Genomic DNA, 21130 nt, shown 5'->3' with positions numbered 1-21130 from the left:
CTTCTGTTATTTCATATTTTAGTTCTGACAGCTTACGCTATTCAAACCTGTATAAACATTTCAAAACCAGACTACAAGGTTCTATTTATTGTAACCGGCGATAACAACACACACTGAAATACACCGTGACCGCTGTCACGTAATTCAATTGTGTAATTATCCTGAATTGCTTCTCCCTTCGTAATAAAGCAGCGATGGCTCGGATTTCTGGCTGAAAGGGAAAAAATGATATTTTGTCGTCACACCTGTCTGCATAACAGTCTCTGTTCATAAGTTTGAAGAGTCCTAGTGAAAAAGGATATCGCATTTGCATAATTAACGGTGGACGTCATAACTAGATTGCATAACAACTGCACTCCGACATCATACCCTCCATTTTTGCAAGAGGTGCTGCATTTGTATCTTGCATTTTGAATGCGAGCTCAAAATTTTTGCACATGTCTCTCAGCATCTTGACTTTGAGACTAGGCAACCTTGCTTCTCTTACCAACGAGCACACATCATATATATCAAACATGATTGGATGTCTCAATCCTATCCCATGCATTACTGTGTTCCTCGCCTCTCTCAAACACCCTTCGTCTACATCAGACGGGGATGCCTCTATCAAGTGGTCTTCTGCGTCGGTGGCATCGTCCGATTCTTGTTGTATATTAGATCACTGTTTATGGCACAATCTTGAGAAGAAATCCTGAACCTGTATGTTGGATAACCATTCTGTTATATCGAACATTCTCTCTCCATCTATTGTGCAAGCAGTTCGTGTTGTTCTATACTACAAGAAACTCAACACGCCATGTTGGAGGCACGCAACTACTAGCGGTGAAATCACGGCATATTTTTAATTAAGCCAATAATCAAATTAGGTAAGCTGTCAATCAAATTGTACATATCGTAACATCTCCCTTCTCTTGAAAAAAATAACTACACAAGAATGAACTGCAACTTAAACAAATCGTAATAAACATTACAAACAAAATGCCTCTGCGATGTTCTTTAAAGTTGCTTTTAGCGGAGCAACAGCAACAACAATGAACTTCTTTTTTTTTTTTTTTTTTAAACTAGCAGTCCATCCTTCAAGTCGTTACAAAGTCTTGGTATCTTGATGGTGGTTTCACAATCCTTGTTCTGGTCCTGAGTACTTTGGGAGCAGCTGGAACTTCTGGTGATTTCATCTGTGGAGCTGTTTGGGTTTCAGGAGCTATGGCAGCTGTCTTTGAATCGGGTGGGCTGGCTTCAAAGCTTGTAGTTGAGGCAGGTGTCGTTGGTTTTGACTGTCTGCCCAATGACTGGGATGATGTTGACGGTACTGGTTTTAGGCTTTGCCTGTTTCTCCGTAATGTTTCACTAGAGGTCTCCACCAAATTGGAACGATCAGATAGCTTCTTTACGCATCTTCCACTCTTCCAAGGCTGGTTTCGCTCCTGAGGGGCAACCCTCACTTCCTAGCCGATTTCTATCTCTGGCAGTGTTCTTGCAGTACGATCCTGATAGTACTTCGCCTTTTGTTTCTTCACTTTGATCTTCTTGTTCACTCCCTCAAGGACTTTTGGTTGCAGTAGGCTAGTGGCTGTTGGCAACAGTGTTCTGGTTCTTCGTGACATGAGGTGCTGAGTGGGGCTTGACTTCATACCTTTAGTAGGAGTGTTGCGATAATTGAGAAGAGCAAGCCAAGGGTCTCTATTATCTTTAAAAGCTTTTTTGAACAAACTCTTGAAAATTTTAACAGCAGATTCTGCTTTGCCATTAGATCTCGGGTATCTTGGTGAGGAGGTCACGTGCTTGAACTCCCAATCTGTTGCGAACTGCATAAATTCCTGGCTGACAATCTGTGATCCATTATCGGTGACAAGGCAGCCTGGGATGCAATGGCGACTGTATTGTTCCTTTAAGAACTGTATCACTGAACTTGATGTTGTGTCAGGTTATTCGGCTACTTCGATGAAGTCGGAGAAGTAATCCACTAGAGCAATGTATCTCTCGCCATGAAGAATGAAGAGGTCGGCTGCGACTCTGCTCCATGGTCTTTCAGGAATCTCATGTGTCTGTAAGGGTTGTCTTGGATTATGTGCTTGGAATTCTGCACAGACATGGCAGTTGGACACGATTTCTTTGATCTGACTGTTCATCCCCGGCCAAAATACCACAACTCTTGCTTTCCTCCGACAGGACTCTATACCCAAATGACTTGAGTGGATCCTTGACATGATTTCTTCTCTCAGAAGCTTTAGTATGATAACTCTGTGGTTCTTGAACAGCACTCCATTGTGTACTGAGATTTCGTCACGATAAAGCCAGTAATCTCTGATAGGGATGGGCACTTGCTCTTTTACCTCTGGCCATCCAGTAATGACAGTTGTCTTCAGTGTCAGTAGAACTGGGTCTTGGGCTGTGCATGTTTGCAACTGTTCAAGTCTCCCAGGGGACAACTTGATTGCATCAAAGGGGTTGAGGTTCTCTACTTCCAAAGCAAACACTTGGAATTCATCTAGCTCATCCGCTTCTTTTCTCTCAACTACTGGAGCTCTTGAGAGATGATCAGCCAAGTACATTAGACTTCCTTTCTTGTACTGTACCTCAAGGTTGTATCTCAATAGACGTAAAAGCATCCTTTGGAGTCTGCACGGTGCTGCATGAATAGGCTTCAGGAAAATGGTACCGGTCAAAGCGTTGGCATCCAAAAACGATCGCTAGACACTCTTTCTCTATTTGAGCATAGTTCCTTTCAGTGGGTGACAAAGTGCGAGATGCAAATGCTACAGATTGGCCATCTTGAAGGAGAGTGGCGCCTAATCCGTATTCTCTAGCGTCACACTGCAAGGTCACCTCAGCGAGAGGGTCATAAAATTTTAGTACAGGATTGTTGACCACAAGCTGCTTGATGTCAGAGAAGGCAGTTTCGTGTTGCGGTGACCAGAGAAATCTTGCTTCTTTGAATGTGAGTTCTCGTAGTGGCTTGGCTACTTCGGTAAGTCGGGGTAGAAACTTGGATAAGTAGTTCACAAAACCAAGAAGACTTGACAATTCCTTCTTACTTGTAGGTCTGGGCATTTCTTCCACCGCTTTCACCTTCTTTGGATCTGGTTTTAGACCTTTGCTTGTGATGACATGGCCCATAAATGATACTTTAGGCTTTCTCAGATTCATCTTGGACTTGTTTAGCTTCAGATTTGCTTGTCTCGCTCGCTGAAGAAGTTTTACCAAGTTGTCATCATGGTCTTTCATTGCTTCCTCTTGACTGTCTCCGTATCCCATGATTAAGATATCATCACGTACCACAACCACTCCATTAAGGTCAGCTAACTTTTCTTGAAGCTTACACTCGAACTCTTTAGGTGCTACGCTGATTCCAAAAGGCATTTGTTTGTAACAGTATCGTCCACACAGGGTCCAAAATGCTGTTTTCATGCTACTTTCTTTGTCCAGGGCGATCTGATAAAATCCATCTTTCGCATCAAGCGTGGAGAATACCTTTGCTTTTCCTAGTTTGGGAAGAAAGTCCTCCAGTGTTGGCATCTGGTACTTAGGGCGTTTCAAGGCTTTGTTCAAGTCTCTAGGATCCAAGCATATCCTTATTTTGCCCGGTTTTGCTACAACCACCATGCTACTAATCCATTCCGTAGGTTGAGTTACCTTCTGAATGATGCCTCTCTTCTCCAGGTCTGACAGCTTGTCTTTTACCTCGTCGCAAAGCGCGACTGGTACACATCTGGGTGTGAGTTGGATTGGTTTTATGTTGTCATCTGTTGCCAACGAGGAGTTACTGATGTGTCCTAAGCCATCAAAAACATCTTTGTAACTGCTTTAGATCTTTTCCTTTGTAAGAGGGAGGTCTGCCATATTTTTCACCATGTTCACACGTTCCAGAGGGGTGAAGTTGAACTTCAGAGGACCCATTCGCTCACTGGCTTCAGCAGATAGCAAAGGTTTGTTTGTGCAGTCGACCACTTGAAACTTTAGGGTGTGGCATTTTCCTTCGTGTTCTGCAGTTAGGTGTGTTTCTCCCAGGGTGCGCATGATTGATCCATCAAACAATCTAAGCTTCACTGAACTGTGGTTAAGTGGAGGTGATCCGTTCTGCAACAGAATAGACAGATCTCGATGACTGATCACGTTGCACGAGGCACCGGTGTCTAGTTGGCACTCCATAGACGTCTTGTATTTGTCTTGAATGCAGAATGTTAACTTGGCAAGGACTTGTTTACCTTTACTGGCGATTGCGGAGACTACATCCACTGTGAGAACTTAGAGATCAGAATCCGAGTGTTGCCTCTTGTTGTGCATCTGTTTACCACAATACTTGCATTTTCGCTTCGAGTTTCCTTTCTCGGGTTTAGTTTTGAAGTCGGGTGTTTTCTTTTTCAAGTCTTGTGCGGGCGGTTTCTTTGTTGTTCTTGACGAGCGGCTGCCACTTTGTTTACACATGTTGACTTCTTCATGAGGTTTCTTTTCTTCGTTTTCCAGGCTCTTCAATTGTTGCTTTGTAATTTCGTTTGATTTACAAATTTCTATGGCTTTTTGCAACGACAAACCTTTCAAATCCCTATCTTTCACTCCAATGATAAGCCGATCGCGAATTAACTCGTTAGTTAATGCGCCAAATTCACAAGATGAAGCGATTTTTCGAAGTCGATTGACATAGACGTCCACACTTTCTTCTACAATTTGTACACAGCTGTTGAACACATATCTTTCATACACAACATTTCGCTGAGGCTTAAAGTGTGCTTCCAAACCATCCAAACATCCTTTCACGGTTGCTTGTTGTTCGGCGGTCAAGCTCAAATTTCATAAAATTTGTAAACATTATTTTCCCATAATCGAACGAAGGGAAGCCAGGTGAACTGACATTTACCGCTGACAGAGTTCCGTGGCAATTTTGTAATCTCCATACTGTTGTCGGAAGAACTCCCAATTAGACGCTTTATCCCCCTTGCAGACAATTACTTGAGGCACTGGAAAATTGGACGGCACGAATCGGGGACCATGTGTTTGACTCACAACGGCAGCGGTACCACTCGCACTCGGTGTGGGAGGAATTTCTGGTTCAGTATCCGACATCTTCGCTTGCTTTTCGAAGTAATTAAACTTTAATTTAACTTACGAGCACGGTATAACTTTACTCCTGACACCATGTTTCGTGTTGTTCTATACTACAAGAAACTCAATACGCCATGTTGGAGGCACGCAACTACTAGCAGTGAAATCACTGCATATTTTTAATTAAGCCAATAACCAAATAAGGTAAGCTGTCAATCAAATTGTGCATATCGTAACAGTTCGCATATCCTTTGTTACTTTCTCTGGGTTTGGTTTCTGCCAGTGTCTCATCCGATATTAAATTTCTGTGTCGAGTACTGCCTGACGTTTTGCGAAAGCCGTTCACTTGCACCTCTCTTATGAAGAGCCCATCCCACGAGAAGCTTTGATGTACTTGTCAAGGGTTCTGTGGCTACTGCAACCAGTTCAGTCGAACTTTCACCCTCTAATGACAATTAATAAAAGTGTGAACCCACTACCTCTTCACTTTGTCACAAAGACTTTAAGTCATGCTCGTAGGCACAGGACTTACATGAGGAACTAGCTAGTTCATATGGAAGTCAAGGTCGGCCTGGGTCTTAAAATCTTCATCGCAACCAGGTTCAGGGCATTGATAGGAACTAACGTCGTTGCCATCATTGCTTTCTCCTGTTGATGCAGTTCGTCGAGCAGTAGTGGGGAAAAATGGAATCTCCTCCACCAGATCCGTCTTTTTTCTGTGGAAAAATTGCAATTTTAATTTTACCGAATAAACTTTCCAGGTCCAACATTAAACTCTCTTCAAACGGACAGGCCCCCTTGTGTAAACTCAAAGTTGTGTAAGTAGCTGAAAGTGGCAATCTTGATATCCGAGACCTCGTAGAGATGATACCAGCTTACTTTTGTGATAGCAACCCACTTCATCCGATCTTAGAAAGGCCTTTTTTGTGCCTGAATTTCGTAACTTTATGGTGACAAAGATATTTTCTAAGACTGACAGCACTGAAAACCAGTCTTGTTTGTTAAGAAGGTGTACGTATGAGGTTACTTCCAGGCTTTCCTCCTGTCTTACAACAACGCTACTCACATGCCAATTGATTTCCCTCTTGAGAAAGCATTCTGCTTGCTTTTCCTGGAACTTCATCGCTATGAACTTCATTGTCCAGTCAACTATTATAAATGCTTTACCTCCCTTTAAATTATCAACAATTTGCTGCTTGTACTGATCCTGGTTTTTGCTCTCACGATATGCCCTCTCCATTCAAAGATCTTACCGGCAGCATTTTTTGCTTCATACAGATAGTCTTCCCCTTGGAACCTACCCAATTGAATTGTGTACTCAGAAATAGCGCCTTTTACTTCTTCAAGAACACTCTTCAGCTTCTCACAATCCTCACACTTCACGTTGTGACTGTGACTGCATACTTTCTGAACGTCAGTGTCAGCAGCATCGCTCAGTACAAAGAGCCTACAGTGATCGGCACATTTACTATTGTCCTCTTCGCAGTGATTATGGTATGTAGTCTTCAAATACAACTTACTCTCCTGAAGCCTCTTCCGAACCCCTTTACACTAGTCCTTTTCTACTCCCACGCTTTCCAATTTGTCTATAATTTGGAGAAAATCCTTGAAACCATCTGCTCCCTCAGCTGCAGTATTGTCTAAACCTCTATAGAACGCCATACATCTTAGAAATGGCCTTTGACATTTGCAAATTGACAGAATACCGGCTCTTTACCCCTTTGGAATTGCTGCCAGGGCGTGTTGGATACTGGCACGCTGACCTTTGGCGCCAGAACTTCCCATAAGTGTGCCTATGCTTTGCGCAGACCCACTTTTTGCCATAACTGAGTCTTCTACATCGAAAAGGCCAGCCCTTGCAAAAATAAGCTCTCCTTCTGTGAAACTCTCTTTTGACAAATGGATTAAGCAGAAATGACTATTTATTGAGTCAGTACTCTGAGGCAAGTTAAACAAACCGGAAACTCCTCGTGAGTCTCCGAATGAAGTTTCTGAGGAACGCGACTGAAAATAGGACTTCTTGTGACGAATACCGCTTCAAGAATTTAGTGTTATTAATCCCAAGGAAACCAGTACCGAAAGAGACGTATGAATTACAGCTAATAAAATTACGCGCTTTACAACATAGATATAGCTAATTGTTGGAAAAATGAGGTGACATGTAACGTAATAAATAATTTCCTCAAAAGTGTTTGAGAGAGGCGAGGAACACAGTAATGCATGAGATAGGATTGAGACATCCAATCATGTTGGATATATATGATGTGTGCTCATTGGCAAGAGAAGCAAGGTTGCCTAGTCTCAAAGTCAAGATGCTGAGAGACATGTGCAAACATTTTGAGCTCGCATTCAAAATGCAAGATACAAATGCAGCACCTCTTGCAAAAATGGAGGGCATGATGTCGGAGTGCAGTTGTTATGCAATCTAGTTATGACGTCCACCGTTAATTCTGCAAATGCGATATCCTTTTTAAAGCTCTGTCTACTATATGTCTACTATATTTTCTACTTAAAATGGTTAAAATCTAAGATTTATTGAGCTACTCATACAAAACGGTCGGAGTTTGCTCAATGAACTAATTTGCATAATCGGCTGTCACGCTAGCAATACCGCTAAAGGTTTGAAGTCACCTCTGCGAAGAAAATCAATAAGTGCAAGATGTTTTTATATTTTTCTGCAGCCAAACATCTTATTAGCAGAAATCAAGCGGAGTTTTTAATGGTCTGGTCTGGACTTGAGCAATATCAACCAAGAAGGAAAGAGTACTTTTAACCAATTTCAGAAAGCTGTCCAACGAGTGTTTTTAAATAAATTATGACGAGCCTCTGAATAAACGAATATCAAAATTGAAATGCATTTTATACACCTTATATATCACACACTTTAAGAATACAAAATATCTTTTGCTGCATGCGGTGTGATACGAGGACCGGGCTATTTAACTTTTGAAATTTTGGATATCGCATGAGGTCAAAAAAGGGCCTTTTGCAGCTTTGACTTTTGAGAGCTCTAAAAATGTTATTTTAACGTATTTCCAGAAACTAATGTGGTTTTATTTACTTGTTACCAAAGATAGTTTATTGGGCCAAGTTTGAGGGAAATCTTTTTTCCCATGCGAAATGCCCTGGACCTCTCTTACAGAGATCGCCTCTTAAAAACACAATCCATACATGACCATGTGGTTGTGAACAACTGCTGTATCCTTCTATATTCAATGGCTTTGATGTTTCCACATTTTATATGAAATTGCCCTTTGCTTGAGTCAAAACAAACAGCTGTATCCTTCTATATTCAATGGCTTTGATGTTTCCACATTTTATATGAAATTGCCCTTTTCTTGAGTCAAAACAAACAGCATGATGGAATGAAACTTAAGAGACCCTTAACCTACAATAATGAAACGCCTAAGACCTTTAGAGGGAGAGGGAAAGGCAAAGGCAAAGACCAAGGCAAGGGGAACGGGAAATAGAATTACTGAAAGAAGTGGCAAATCTAGACATCATCAGAAAGGAGGAGGATTCGATATTCAAAAATGGATATTCAAATTGGGGATAGAATTTCATTGGCCTGGGTATCAGTACATGGGCCCCGGGACACACTTAGAGAGCATGATATCGATTACAGTAAAGCCAAATCGCATGCAGATAAAAACTTTAGCATATAGAGCAATGGTATCAAAATAAAAAATCTACTAAGCAAGAAAACACTCACAAAACATATTGTAAAAGCACATATGCAGGGTAAAATAAAGTTCAATTTGTAATTGCATTCAAGTCATTTGTGTTTGCTGTGATTGAGTTAACATGGGAAACTTTTACTTAACTTTACCGAGGAACAATGGAAGCAAAACACTCTACTCTAACAGTACTGCCAATTTGTGGAAAAATGGATTGAGTAAATGAATCGATTTACAAGGAGATTAGGAAGTGGCATTAAGCAGCATTTCCCTACCTGACGCTTTTACACTTCAGCAGTACTTGTCTACTGTATCGGATGATAGTCACAGCAAATTATATGAGAAATTTAGAACAATTTAAGTTTACATCTCGTCTAACGTTTAAAGTGACATATTAACACCTGCAACCATTATGTTTTATACGAACCTCACAAACTTTAAATACGGTCTCTAGTGATACCTGCGAAAGTATTTGATATAATTTCTGGTAAGATTTTCGCGGACAATCTGATCGATTTATCTTACATTTTGTGCTGAGACTGAAACTTTTCACCTCAAGCAGAGCTTCATCGCACGGCCCAAACAAACAAGGCGAGCAACTGAGCATCTTGTACATCTCCGTGTTAAAACACACAAAAGGACTCTAAAGCATACTTCGCTCTGATTAGGCAGAAAAACACCATTATTTTCTGGCACCAATCAGGTGCCACAGCAACTGTGACTGTTTGAAACTAGTCTAGTTAGACAATGTCCCAAGGGGCTCTTCTGCCCTGACTTGAAATTGACTAACAGCCCCTAGGTCTCCAAAGATGGGAATAACTCAGAGTTGTAGTTTCTGTAGCTTCTGGTGAAAATATAAGTAGACCGAGGCTTTGGAGCTTTGAGGCTCAGTGTGACTGCCACCAAGCAATGATCAGTAACGGCTGAAGTATTTACAATGTAGCTTTTAATAAAGTTCTTGTTTGTTGCTAGTGCCACATCGATTAGCATCACAGATGTATCAGTGGTCCTTGTTGGTTGTGTAACGAGCTGCGAGAGATTAAGAGATTAAGTGAATCTCAGAGATCCATCAAAGCTCGGCCCTCAGGGCAAGGAGAGCCCAGCAAAATGTCTGCATTCAGGTAGCCAGTAACCATAACTTCCATTCCTAGAAGAGGTGAGTCCATACAAGAGGCAGTAAAATCGTCCAAGAATATAGACATGGCTTCTGAGTCTGGCCTGTACGCAGCACACAGTAGAAAAGATTTTGATTTCCTGCACTAGACTTTAAGCCAAAGTTGTTGGGAATTAGCATCCGTAGTTGTTGACAAGTTATCAATGCTCGATGCTTGAAATGAGTTTCTGATGTAAACAATGATCCCGCCCCCAGATTTATGCGGGCCTCTATCTTGCCTGAAAATGACATAGCCAGGAATTTGGAGGTCGTTATTAGTCGTGGAGGGGTCCAGTCAGGATTCAGAGATGTCAAATGGATCATAATTATCATGAACAATCATTTGCTCGACCAGGTAGAACTTTTTGTGTGAAGCCATTGAGCAGACATTAAGATGAGCGATAGTAACGTTGATCTTTCTGCTCTTTGGTTTTTTCCCCAAAGAACTAGGAGGCCCAGGGTTAAGTTCAAGGTCATGGATAAGTAGAAGGACAAGATAGAATGTGCAGACCGAATTGCAGTACAAAAGCATCGGGGCACAAGCTCTTTTCACCTTAATCACCACTTGGGCTAATATCCGCCGCTATGTTTGAATGAGAAAGTTCGGTTGATGAGTGACGTTTCTGGCCACAGTACCATCCAAAGCCTCGCATATTTCCGCAGAAATAAGTGTTTTTTCGTTGTTGGAATGATTTCTTATCCCTGAGTCACTTCTGGTGTAATGAGGGAGCAGGATAAGGCAAAAAGAATAGGAGTATTCGAAAACATGAAAACTGCTTTGCAACAGGCTGTATGAAAACAAGAAAGAAGACGGATTGAAGAGAGAGTCATGCTACTTCTGTAAATGCCCTTACTTTGCTGATGCATGCAGAGTTTATAAGGATAAGGCAAAAGGAATAGGAGTATTCGAAAACATGAAAACTGCTTTGCAACAGGCTGTGTGAAAACAGGAAAGAAGACAGATTGAAGAGAGAGTCATGCTACTTCTGTAAAGGCCCTTACTTTGCTGATGCATGCAGAGTTTATAAATCTGGCGCTCCCAGAAAGAATGCAGTTCCTACGCATGAGAGGTCTCTGTCACGGATGTCTTAGGTGGGGTCACCTTTGTAAAGACTGTCAACTAAAGAAGAGCTGTGCTGCATGCAGTGGTCTTTATACAACCCTATTACACAACAACTCCCTCACAAAGGACAAGCAAGACACCAATGGGAAAATTCCTGAAGCCTCCTCTCACCGAATAGAAGTATCCGATTCAAAGAAACGTGCTGAATGCTATTCACACTCTCTTATCATACCGGTGTGGCTTCGTCATAAACAAGACCCTCAAGACAAAGAACTTGTCTATGCTCTTCTGGATGATCAGTCAGATGCTTGCTTCATTAAGGACAGTTCTGGAAAAACTGTGAGTAAATGGACCTCAAGTTCAGCTAAAGTTATCAACGGTCCTGGCAGAAGAAGTTGTCATGTGTAAGAAGCAGCTTGAATGTACAAGGCCTTAATGAAGACACCAGCATTCGCTCACCAGGGGTGTACTCGCACAGAGGTATTCCAGCCATGCGAGGGCAAATCCCAAGACCAGAGACAGCACACAATTGGCCCCATCTCATACCTATAGTGGACCTGCTTATGCCTTACAGAGAAGGTATCAGAGTTGGGCTGCTTATAGGAACCAACTGCATGCATGCTATCAAACAGATGGAAGTGATACCCAGAAAGGAAGATGACCCATATGCAAGAAAGTCTGCCCTTGGATGGGGTGTTATTGGCATTGTTAACCCAACCAAGAATGAAGAAGATGACAGCCACTGTTCCTGTCACTGTATCGCTTCTCTGGAAGTCAACCTTTAGTTTGATGAAAGAAGGAGGGTTCTTGTTGGTTACACAAAGGAAATTGATATTGATTATATAAGAACGAATCTTGTACCGAAGCCTTTGGAACTAAAACAAAGAATGATTAAAGATGCTGACATTCTATTATTACAACTGTTCATAGAAAGGCCAGCCTTCCTCTCTATCTATTATCAAGCAGCAGATTAAACTAGAAAGGAAGTGCTGGCTGAAGTTGAAGGAATTTCTGAACATTTTCAACCTGTATCGCCTGTCTACAAGCTCAGTCAAAGTCCAGTTATCCTATCTTAATTTTCCAATTGCAGCTGTACATCATGCTGTGAGTCTTGCCTTGACCAAGGGAAAGTTTGTCATGAATGTAAAGAAAAATGACTCTCAAACAGTTGAACCGTGGCTCCACCCTTCTGAGAAAGGCTCATCTAATGGCGAAAAGTGCGTCAAGTTTGTCATAACCAGTATTCATCAAACTATGTGCGAAAAAATAAAACAGCGTTAGGCCATAATGACACAGTTTTCAGTTTTCATTTTTTATCCCCCCCAAACCCTGCACCTTAAGTTAAGGCCTAAAGGGAAGAAGCCTGGGTCCACCACTGGTTTCTCTCAACCTCCATGCCAGACAAATGACTTGAGGTATGAGAACTCAAATATTTATCTTGGTTTTTTCAGTAGGTCATCACCCTTTAATACAATATCTACTTTATTTTTATAGGGAAATCTGCAGAAATCAACCCAGTCTCTAAGCAGTTGTTCCAGGCAACAAAACCTATTGCTGCTTTGTCAACATTAGTTTGATAGTCAAAGGGTTTCCATAAGAAGCCGGGTCCACTCCACCATCTGTGGCTGTTTGCCAGCTCTTGGGCACTTTAACCCTCGAGAGGCCTTGCCTGCAGGATTTTCCTTTGTAACCAGTCTTCTCCACTGGTGTGGTTCAGAGTACTCCCGAATGCACTGAACTCAATCAGCGACAAAGATATGAAATAGTTTTGAATTGTTGGACACGTATCCTCGGACAACCTCACTGTCAGTCCAGAAGACTTCAGGGATGGCACCAAACTTTAACTCCTTCTTGAGAGAGAAACTGATTTTCACAGATAGCAAGGCAACGGTAAGCTCTAGTCTGGGAACAGTCATGGGTTTTGAAGGCGTTACTCTAGACTTAGCCATTACTAAAGCGCAGTGTATCTTGCCACGACTTTTTATCATTCTTAGGTAGCATTGACCATATCCAGAGGCACTTGCATCTGAGAAATTGTGCAACTTGATTGATTCAGCTTCTCCAAAATCGATTGGCTTATAGCAGCGTGATACCTTGAGTTGAGTTTACAAGAGCTCCAAGCTCTTCTCTCTATTTCGTCCATTGCATTAATACAGGATTGGGTACTGGATCATCCCAATATGCACTGTCTTTGCAAATTCCTCTTAAAATTCTCTTGCCCTGAAGCAGGAATGGTGCTATTAAACCGAGGGGATCATATACGGAGCTGATGGTGGACAGGATTCTGCACCTGGCTAGAAGTCGGTCCTTAAGCTCCGCCCTGAAGTGTAATCCATCCAACTCTACAAACCACTGTACTCTCAAGGCTCGTTCAATGGGTAGCAGGTCACAAGTTGTTCAACTGGAATGGCCTCCATCACTTCTCTTTCTCTTTGATTTGAGATAAACTTGTGCAATTTGAAGCCCCCTTTCATGCAAAGGGTCTTAGTGCTTTCTATTAAGTTGATGGCTTCTTTTACCGATGAAACAGACTTCAGGCATCATCTACGTAGAAGTCATGACATACAAATTCTGCAGCTTCATTACCACATTCTTCTTCAAAATCATCTGCTGTCGTCTTTAGAGCAAAGTTGGAGCATCCAGGAGATGACACTGCCCTAAACAGATGTACTGTCATAGTGTATTCGACTAATTGCCCTTCAATGTCGCCTTCCTCCCACCACAGGAACCTCAGAAGGTTTCTGTATTGTCATTCACGTTCACTTGATGGAACATTCCCTCGATATCTCAGATGAAGGCCATGGGCTCCTTTCAGAATCAGCTAAGCACTCCCGTCAAGCTGTTTGTGTGATCTAGTCCTTGCAACAAATGTTTGTTTAGAGACTCTCCTTTGTATTCAGCACTTGCGTCAAAAAACCACTCTAATCTTGCCTGGTTTCTTTCGATGATAAACTCTGTGATGGAGAATGTACCATATGCAGCCATTATCAAGGGACAATTCTTCGGACGGAACACGTGGTGCATAGCCCTTCTCAATGTCTTCACTCATAAATCCTTGATAATTCTTCTGATATGTGGCGGTGTGCTTAAGTCTTCCTTTTAGTTTCTTGATTCTACTAAGGGCCAGCTCTTTGCTCTTAGGCAGCAGCATCCTTTTGTCTTTTAGTGGAAGTGGTAATTCATAGTGTCCATCGTTTCTATGATGAATCCTTTCTTTAACTTTCTTCATTAACTTCCTTTCGTCATGGAAAAGGGCTTGCTCGTCTTTGTTTGCTTCGTGGAAGTCCACCTCAAACATTTTTATCACTTGAGCATGCTTAAATATCTCCTTAACCTTTGTCTTGAGGGCGAAGTGGCACATCCTTTTGCCACTGCTAGGCATTTATTCAATCACCTTGAAAACCGAACCTAGGTGGGACTTACTCCAGAGGCCAAATACTATCATTCATCAACCAAGTAAAAATCCGAGTTCAAATCCTGGCACGCAAACCAAATGACAAGCAACGTTGAATTTCATCTGAAGGACGAGATGATTGCCTATTGTTAGTCCAATGTGAGTCTTTTCAGGGTGGGATGTCAGAAGTTCATGGCCGAATTCCGACTAAAAGCTGGTTTTGACCCCATTGAGAAGTGCATCACCAGTGCAGCCTGTCATCTGTACTGGCGTAAGCTTCATCCCATCTGCAAGACTTTCGTCGTCCAACCCCCCAGAGGATGGAATGGTGCTCAAGTCAACCAGTCTAAAGTAGCATAAGACTGGTTGGCTTGATGCAAACATGACTTATCCGAAGCGACCAGTACCACCCCACAGATTCTATAGGTACAAAATGGTGGCTAACAAAAGATCATCCCACCCCCAATCAGGAAGACAGACAAAGACCTATGTTTGTGGATGGTTATGACCCTGTTTCCCAAACAGTCTATAAATTTCATGGCTGTCATAACTGTTTCACTGTTCGTGAACAAATTGCTTGGAATGTTGGGGACAGAACAATGGAGCCCTTTACCAGGCAACGAACGAGAAGACGGCCATCTTAAAGGAATGGGGATATAGAGTCGTTGAGATATGACAGTGTCAATGGTGCACCAAAATCAATACCAACTCTTACATCTCAGACCTTATATCCAAACTCGGCATGGTACCACCTCTAGATCCCAGCGATGCTTTCTTCGGTGGCCAAAAACGGCGGTGTCCCTATACCTTGTTGCTGACAAGACCATGGGGGAAAAAATTCAAAGTGTGGATGTGACATCAGAGTACCCCTGGGTTAATAAATACGGGACCCATCCTATTGGTCACACTATTATCATCTACAACCCTGAGGTCTCATCAACACTAAAGTAGGATAATATTTATATTTGTAACCTTTTCTCACAAAAATCTTGCATATAACATTTTGAAAACCAGCGTTTAAACATCTTCCAGAATTCAAGAGCCAATGAAAACCGGGGGAAGCATACAGTATTTGTCCTAAAATATGCAAATTTAAGGAAAGTACAACCACTCACTGCTCAATGTTTCCACGGTATTAATACACGTGCATTTGATTATGTTGATTCGAGGATGGAGAAGGCACATTCATGTGATGGTTCCAACCTCAGCTTCCAGAGTTATCGTTGTAGTGAAGAAATAAGGAATTCCAAAAACTCAGCTGAACTTATTTACATCTTCATTTTAAAAACGTGTGCGAATAATTACATTCATGCTCAGACCATGAGACATAATTACCTTATGGACGGTCCAAGTGATGCATACTAGATTATTTGGCACTTGTTAAAATGAAAATATTTATTATTTTACATACCTCACGTCCGAGTCTTCCGCAGACATCCTGTAAACTTTTTGACAAAAACTGGAACCCAGCCCATTGTCAGACGTACAAAACAACCGCTGGTTGACTGCTGGTTTTTAAATTTTCCTCACTCTGTCACGCAATAATGCGAGTCCAGAGAGAGGGCCAGTATTGCATTAGTTTGAAAGGAGAGCTGATATGATGATGTTTGCCCAAAAGTTGCGTTTAACTGGCTTCTGTTCCTCGATTTCCTTGTTCTATAAGAAGGTTAGGAAATTTTGATCGGAATGTAGCTGCCAAAACAGCAAAAGAAAGCTATTTGTAAGACAGTCCTCAGGAAAAGGTTGAAAGGTTTGAAGCAGTGCTATGCTTATAAATCTTATAATATATGCTTAAAATCTGACCACTGGTAGGCCATAGCGTAGGCCACAGGGTAGGGCATGGCCTATCCCACGTTCTGTCCACACCCGCAAACCTTTTAGCAAACCGTTGAGCGAACCTATGAGCACTAATATCATCATAACTATGAATCAAACGTACGCTACTGGAAACATCAGTCGGAAAACTGATCAGTTCATATTATCCAGTGAAAACACTCTTGAGGCAAAGCAGAATGAAATGCAATTAGAAAACTTACTACCATTTGCATTCAACCGTGAAGCGTGAATGTTTTTTTGTGCATGTTTATTTTTCAAACGAGACAGTTTCCAAGACAACTGTGACGATTGGACCAATGAAAATGTTTCGTTTGGAGCATGAAACAATGAATGTTTGTCAAACAAACGGGGCACGTTTTGTTCACATGGTGTGTAGGTTTGACAAAATTAGTTATCTTTTCAGGGTTTTGGACACCAGGTGTCAACTTCAGAGGGTGGAGGCGCAAAAGGTAAACCAATTCGGACCTACTTATCACACTGGAGTTGCTCTTGATAAAGACATGCGATCACCAGTAATAGATAGAATTCTCCAGGAAGGTGGAGATTGAGCGACTGGATACATTCTGAGATCGTTTTGTTATTTTTCCGAGGAACTGAAGCTTTCCGTAAACACCATTACAAAGATTTGGAGAAGATTTTAAGGGGAACTCTTGATTAGCACTTGACCTAAAGGAGGTACAAAGTGGAGTAAATTAACAGAAGACGATCTAGAACTTATAGAACTTATGAAGACTGAAAAGCCGTCTGTCTCACTTGCAGAAATAATAAGTTGTGTTGAAGAAATGGACGGTGTATAAGTGTCTGCACATCATTAAGAAGGCGGGAAATTCTTGAAGGATGGCTAGAAGAAATATGGATCGAACTAATCTACCTACCAAGCTATTCACCTGACTTGAATCCAATAGAGCTTTGTTTCAATAGGCTGAAAACTCTTCTAAATGGTGAATTCCAAGAACTCGTGCATACAAATGCAAAGCTGCCGTAATGGAGGCGGTTGAAAGGATAACAAGCCAAGACATGACTGGCTTCTATGAAGGGACTGCTTGTCTGTTTGTTTGAATTTCATTTTGAAACTTAGGGCCAGGTTGCACTAGAGCCAATTTTGTTTACTTCCAATTTTTGGCGAGGAAAAAAATTGGCAAAAATTTTGCAAGGGCCAAATTTTGGCAGTGGTCGCATTGGATCAACATGTTTGTTGTTTTTTACATGTTTGTAAACCTGAAAACTACAAATTTCCACTGTAAGAACCTACGAAGGACCGCAATCTAGTGAAACCCTAAATCAGGGGATCACAGTCAAAACTATGAAATAGAAACGATACTGAATGTGTTCAGACACTAATAAAAATTGGGCACCTAATGGAAATTAGCTGTCTCATGGTAAAGAATTAACGTATTCCCTGAGGGCAGTTACTAAGGCAAAACAGCAAGAACAGCCCTAGCAAACTCCCCTCTGTCAGGTGATCACAGGAAAAACTGCTTGAATGTCTTAGACAATAAGAATAGACTCCAAAGGAACACCTGCCTGTGCTGCTGCTGAGGTAGAAGCGCTCCTGGTGGAGTGACCAGTAAAGTGACAAGCAATGCCTGCTAGCTGCATAGCTTTCCTCAGCCATCTTGACATAGTCTGACTTGAGATGGGCTTAAAAGGTCTAACGAATGAGATCAGGAGGCGAGAAAATTGCCTTCTTTTCTCTGTGCTGGATCGATACTCCTGTAAAGCTCTAACCACACAAATCTTAGGATTGTCTGCGTTAGCAGGCAAATAAATCTTCCTGGTAGGGTGACCAGGCCTTGAAACTTTCGTGTGTTCAGCCAAAGTGAATTCCCAAGAGTAACTCTTGATTGAGGCAAAGGCCAAATCTAGTTTAACCAACTCATGTGCATGAGCTGAAGACGTCAAAGCCAGTAAAGCTGCTAACTTGAGGGATAGCACTTTAAGTGTAAGGTCACAAGGGGGATCTAGGGTTGCCAGAAACTCAAGCAAGCCTTTAACATTCCAAGTTGAACTCAAATGAGGTGTTGGCAGTTTTCATACCCTTCATAAAACGAGATACTACTGGTAGGTCTCCCAGCCGAGTCTGGCCCACCAGCAGATGTCCTTGTGAGATAGCAGACTTATAGACTGCCAGAGTCCAATATTCTAGAGACCGACTTGTCACTAACTCTGTCGAGAAGGTCAGCACATCTGTGACAGGTGCTGAAAAGGGGCACAACCCCTTGGAAGAACACCAATGGGACCACACCCACCATGGTGCTTGGTAACGTTTCTTGGTTGACTGAGACCATGATGTAAGAAGAACGTTAGTCACTTCCTCAGGGAAACCTGCAGCTTGGTAGGCTGACCCGATATTGGCCATAGAGTCAGGTGGAGAGTTCACCACAGAGGGTGAACTGCCTCCTGGTTGAAAGGCTGTGACAGTAGAGACTTCTCCTTGGGAAGGGGGTATGGTCTGTCCGTCAGCATCAGGTGAATCTGAGCGTACCATGGCTGACCTGGTCAATTCGGGGCAACTAGAAGAGCTGTTGCCTTGTCGTTGCGCACTCTCTGGAGGATTCGAGGCAGAAGCACCATTGATGGGTGAATGAAACTCATCCACTGACTCCAGTCTAGTTGAAGGGCATCCACTGCTGTAGCACCTGGGTCTGGTTGCCGGGACACATAAAGAGGCAGCTGATGGTTTAGAAGTGATGCAAAGAGGTCTACCTCTGGAACATAGAAGTGACGAACTATGTCCTGGAAGACTTCTTTCCGCAGCATCCACTCTGTTTGTGTGTTGAACTCCCGTGAAGCTGGGTCTGCCTCCACATTCAGCACCCCTGGTTTGTGACGGGCTGTTACTCACAGACCCCTTGTCAACAGGAAAGACCATGGTTCCAAGGCCAGTAGGGACAGAGAAGGGGATTGAGTGCCCCCCTCCTGTTCACATATGCAGCCGCCGTAGTATTGTCCATCTCCAGAAGGATATGCTGTGGAGGAGAGGGATCCAGTGTCTAGGGTGGTAACTTCACGCCCTCTCCCAGGAATGACTTCAAGGCGAGGGTGGCCACCTTGAGCTCTAGGCCATTGATGTGTTGTTCTGCCTTCCCCACACTCCAGCATCCCCTGGTTGTCCTGCCATTGCAGGTTGCTCCCCAGCCCAGCAAAGATGCATCGGTCCTGATGGTAAGGTCAAAGGAGGGTAAGGTGATGTCCTGACGGTTGCGAGAGTGTGGACTCGACAACACCCACCACCTCAGGTCCTCCACAGATGGTGGAGACAAACATATCTGACACCTGGGTTGCCACCCAGACCGGTGGAGTAGCAAAGCCTGCTGGCGTTGTAGGGCTCTGTAATGTAAAGGTGCTACTCACAGACCTGTCCATGCCGCATGGCTCATGCAGCTCAGCAGGCTTGACAGCTCGCCCAGAGATGTTGACTGAGACTCTAGCATCGTCTGGCATGCTTCTTGTATCCGATCGATCTGCTTGTCTGGCAGGGAAATCGACATGCAGGTCGTGTCCAACACTGCACCCAGAAAGACTAAGCGATGGGTGGGTTCCGGCGAGCATTTCTCAAGTTTCACTATAAATCCAAGGCCGGACGAAAGCCTCCTCACATAATTGAAGATCTCAGTCAACTGGTCCTTCTGATGGTGAATCAGCAGAAGGTCATAAAAGTAAATTACTGTTTGTATTCCCTCTGAGCACAGTCTTGCTATGATGGGATGGAGGATTGTGGTGAAGAAGCAGGGAGCCAGTGAAAGACTGAAAGGAAGGCAACAAAATTCGTATGTTCTTCCCTCGTGGTAGAACCAAAGATATTTCCTTGACTCTGGATGAATCGGAACAGCATTATAAGCGTCCTTGAGATCGAGTTTCATCATGAAATTGCCCCTGCGGAGAAGAGAGCGAGTGGTGTGGAGCCCCTCCATTTTGAACTTCTCCTTGGGAGGGAATCTGTTCGGCGCTTTCCAGTTGATCACTGGGTGGAACTCCCCTGTCCCCGGCCCCTTCTCCAAAAGGAAGAGAGTCGAAATGAACTGCTCCGGGCAGGGATCCACCACAAAAATGGCACCCCTGGAAATGAGAGACTGAGTTGACTCCTTCATTAGCTCCCTCGGCTGCCCTTGCCGGGCTACTGTTGGTCAAGCTCACCACTGGTGTGGGAGACTGAGAAAGGGTATTTTGTACCCCGAAACAGCATGAAGAACCCATCTGTCCGTAGTAATCAGTTTCAAATTTGCTAAAAAAGTTCCGAGTCTGTTTGCCGGTTGTTTGTCCAAAAGTGTAATGGGATGAGTAGAGGGCAGATAGTCAGCTGAGGTTGTTGTTAGCTGCCTGATTGAAATCAGAGGCTCATCTGGCGCCTCCACCGGTCTTACTGTATTTAGCATTGGAGCCCCCAGGCTTGTAGCCCATTTCCTCTTCCAGTCTCCTCGGCCCCGCTGACCCAGTTTATATGTGGCCGAGTCACGAAAAGACTGGGAGCTAGCCCAAGGTTTAGGCCTTCTTTTGGCTTACGGACCAATTTTGAGGTAGAAGCCTTGTGGTCATGCTCAAACTTTATCTTCTCATGAAATTGGTGAGGGAAGAGATGTTTATCTGTCACAATACCCTCGTGTAAGGTTCTCTTTCCCAGATCGGTAAGGAAATCTGAAAAGCGTTGCTGATGCCAGACATTCAAGCAAACGTTGGCATTGCCTAGCGTGACCAGAGCATCCTCTAGCATCTCCCAGACAGTGTTGGGATCTGGTCCCCCTTCTCCTTCCTTGTTAGGGGGCGACTCGAGAAGCATCAAAGCTGCTAGAATGGGCCCTGCTACTGAAAGGAAAGGCCCCTGTTGTTCAGCCAGGCCATCATCAAAAGTGAAGACCTCCTTGGTTTTCTGGTGGCCATGGGATTTTCTTATTTCATCCTTCATGCCTGCCTCCATTGTGGGAGCTCGCATGAAACTGTCTGTCCCCTTAATGGAGGGTGTAATTGGC

At 43.1% G+C, this 21130-nt stretch overlaps 2 protein-coding genes across 2 annotated transcripts; both read right to left on the bottom strand.

The window, feature by feature from the left end:
- Positions 1 to 1445: 1445 nt before the first annotated feature.
- Positions 1446 to 1811, bottom strand: LOC131769443 (uncharacterized). Its single transcript, XM_059085166.2, has one exon. It carries the CDS (start codon positions 1809 to 1811, stop codon positions 1446 to 1448), a length of 366 nt encoding a protein of 121 aa, XP_058941149.2.
- A 12030-nt stretch (positions 1812 to 13841) lies between these two features.
- On the bottom strand, positions 13842 to 14315 carry LOC136277165 (uncharacterized). Its single transcript, XM_066158847.1, has one exon. It carries the CDS (start codon positions 14313 to 14315, stop codon positions 13842 to 13844), a length of 474 nt encoding a protein of 157 aa, XP_066014944.1.
- Positions 14316 to 21130: the final 6815 nt, after the last annotated feature.

The sequence above is a fragment of the Pocillopora verrucosa genome, chromosome 12 (genome assembly GCF_036669915.1).
Source record: "Pocillopora verrucosa isolate sample1 chromosome 12, ASM3666991v2, whole genome shotgun sequence".
Classification (NCBI taxonomy): Eukaryota; Metazoa; Cnidaria; class Anthozoa; order Scleractinia; family Pocilloporidae; genus Pocillopora; species Pocillopora verrucosa.
This window is presented reverse-complemented; position numbering and strand designations above follow the sequence as displayed.

Coding starts and splice junctions, on each gene's coding strand:
- LOC131769443 (XM_059085166.2), bottom strand. CDS start 1,811: ATGCAGTTCGCAACAGATTGGGAGTTCAAGCACGTGACCTCCTCACCA.
- LOC136277165 (XM_066158847.1), bottom strand. CDS start 14,315: ATGCCTAGCAGTGGCAAAAGGATGTGCCACTTCGCCCTCAAGACAAAG.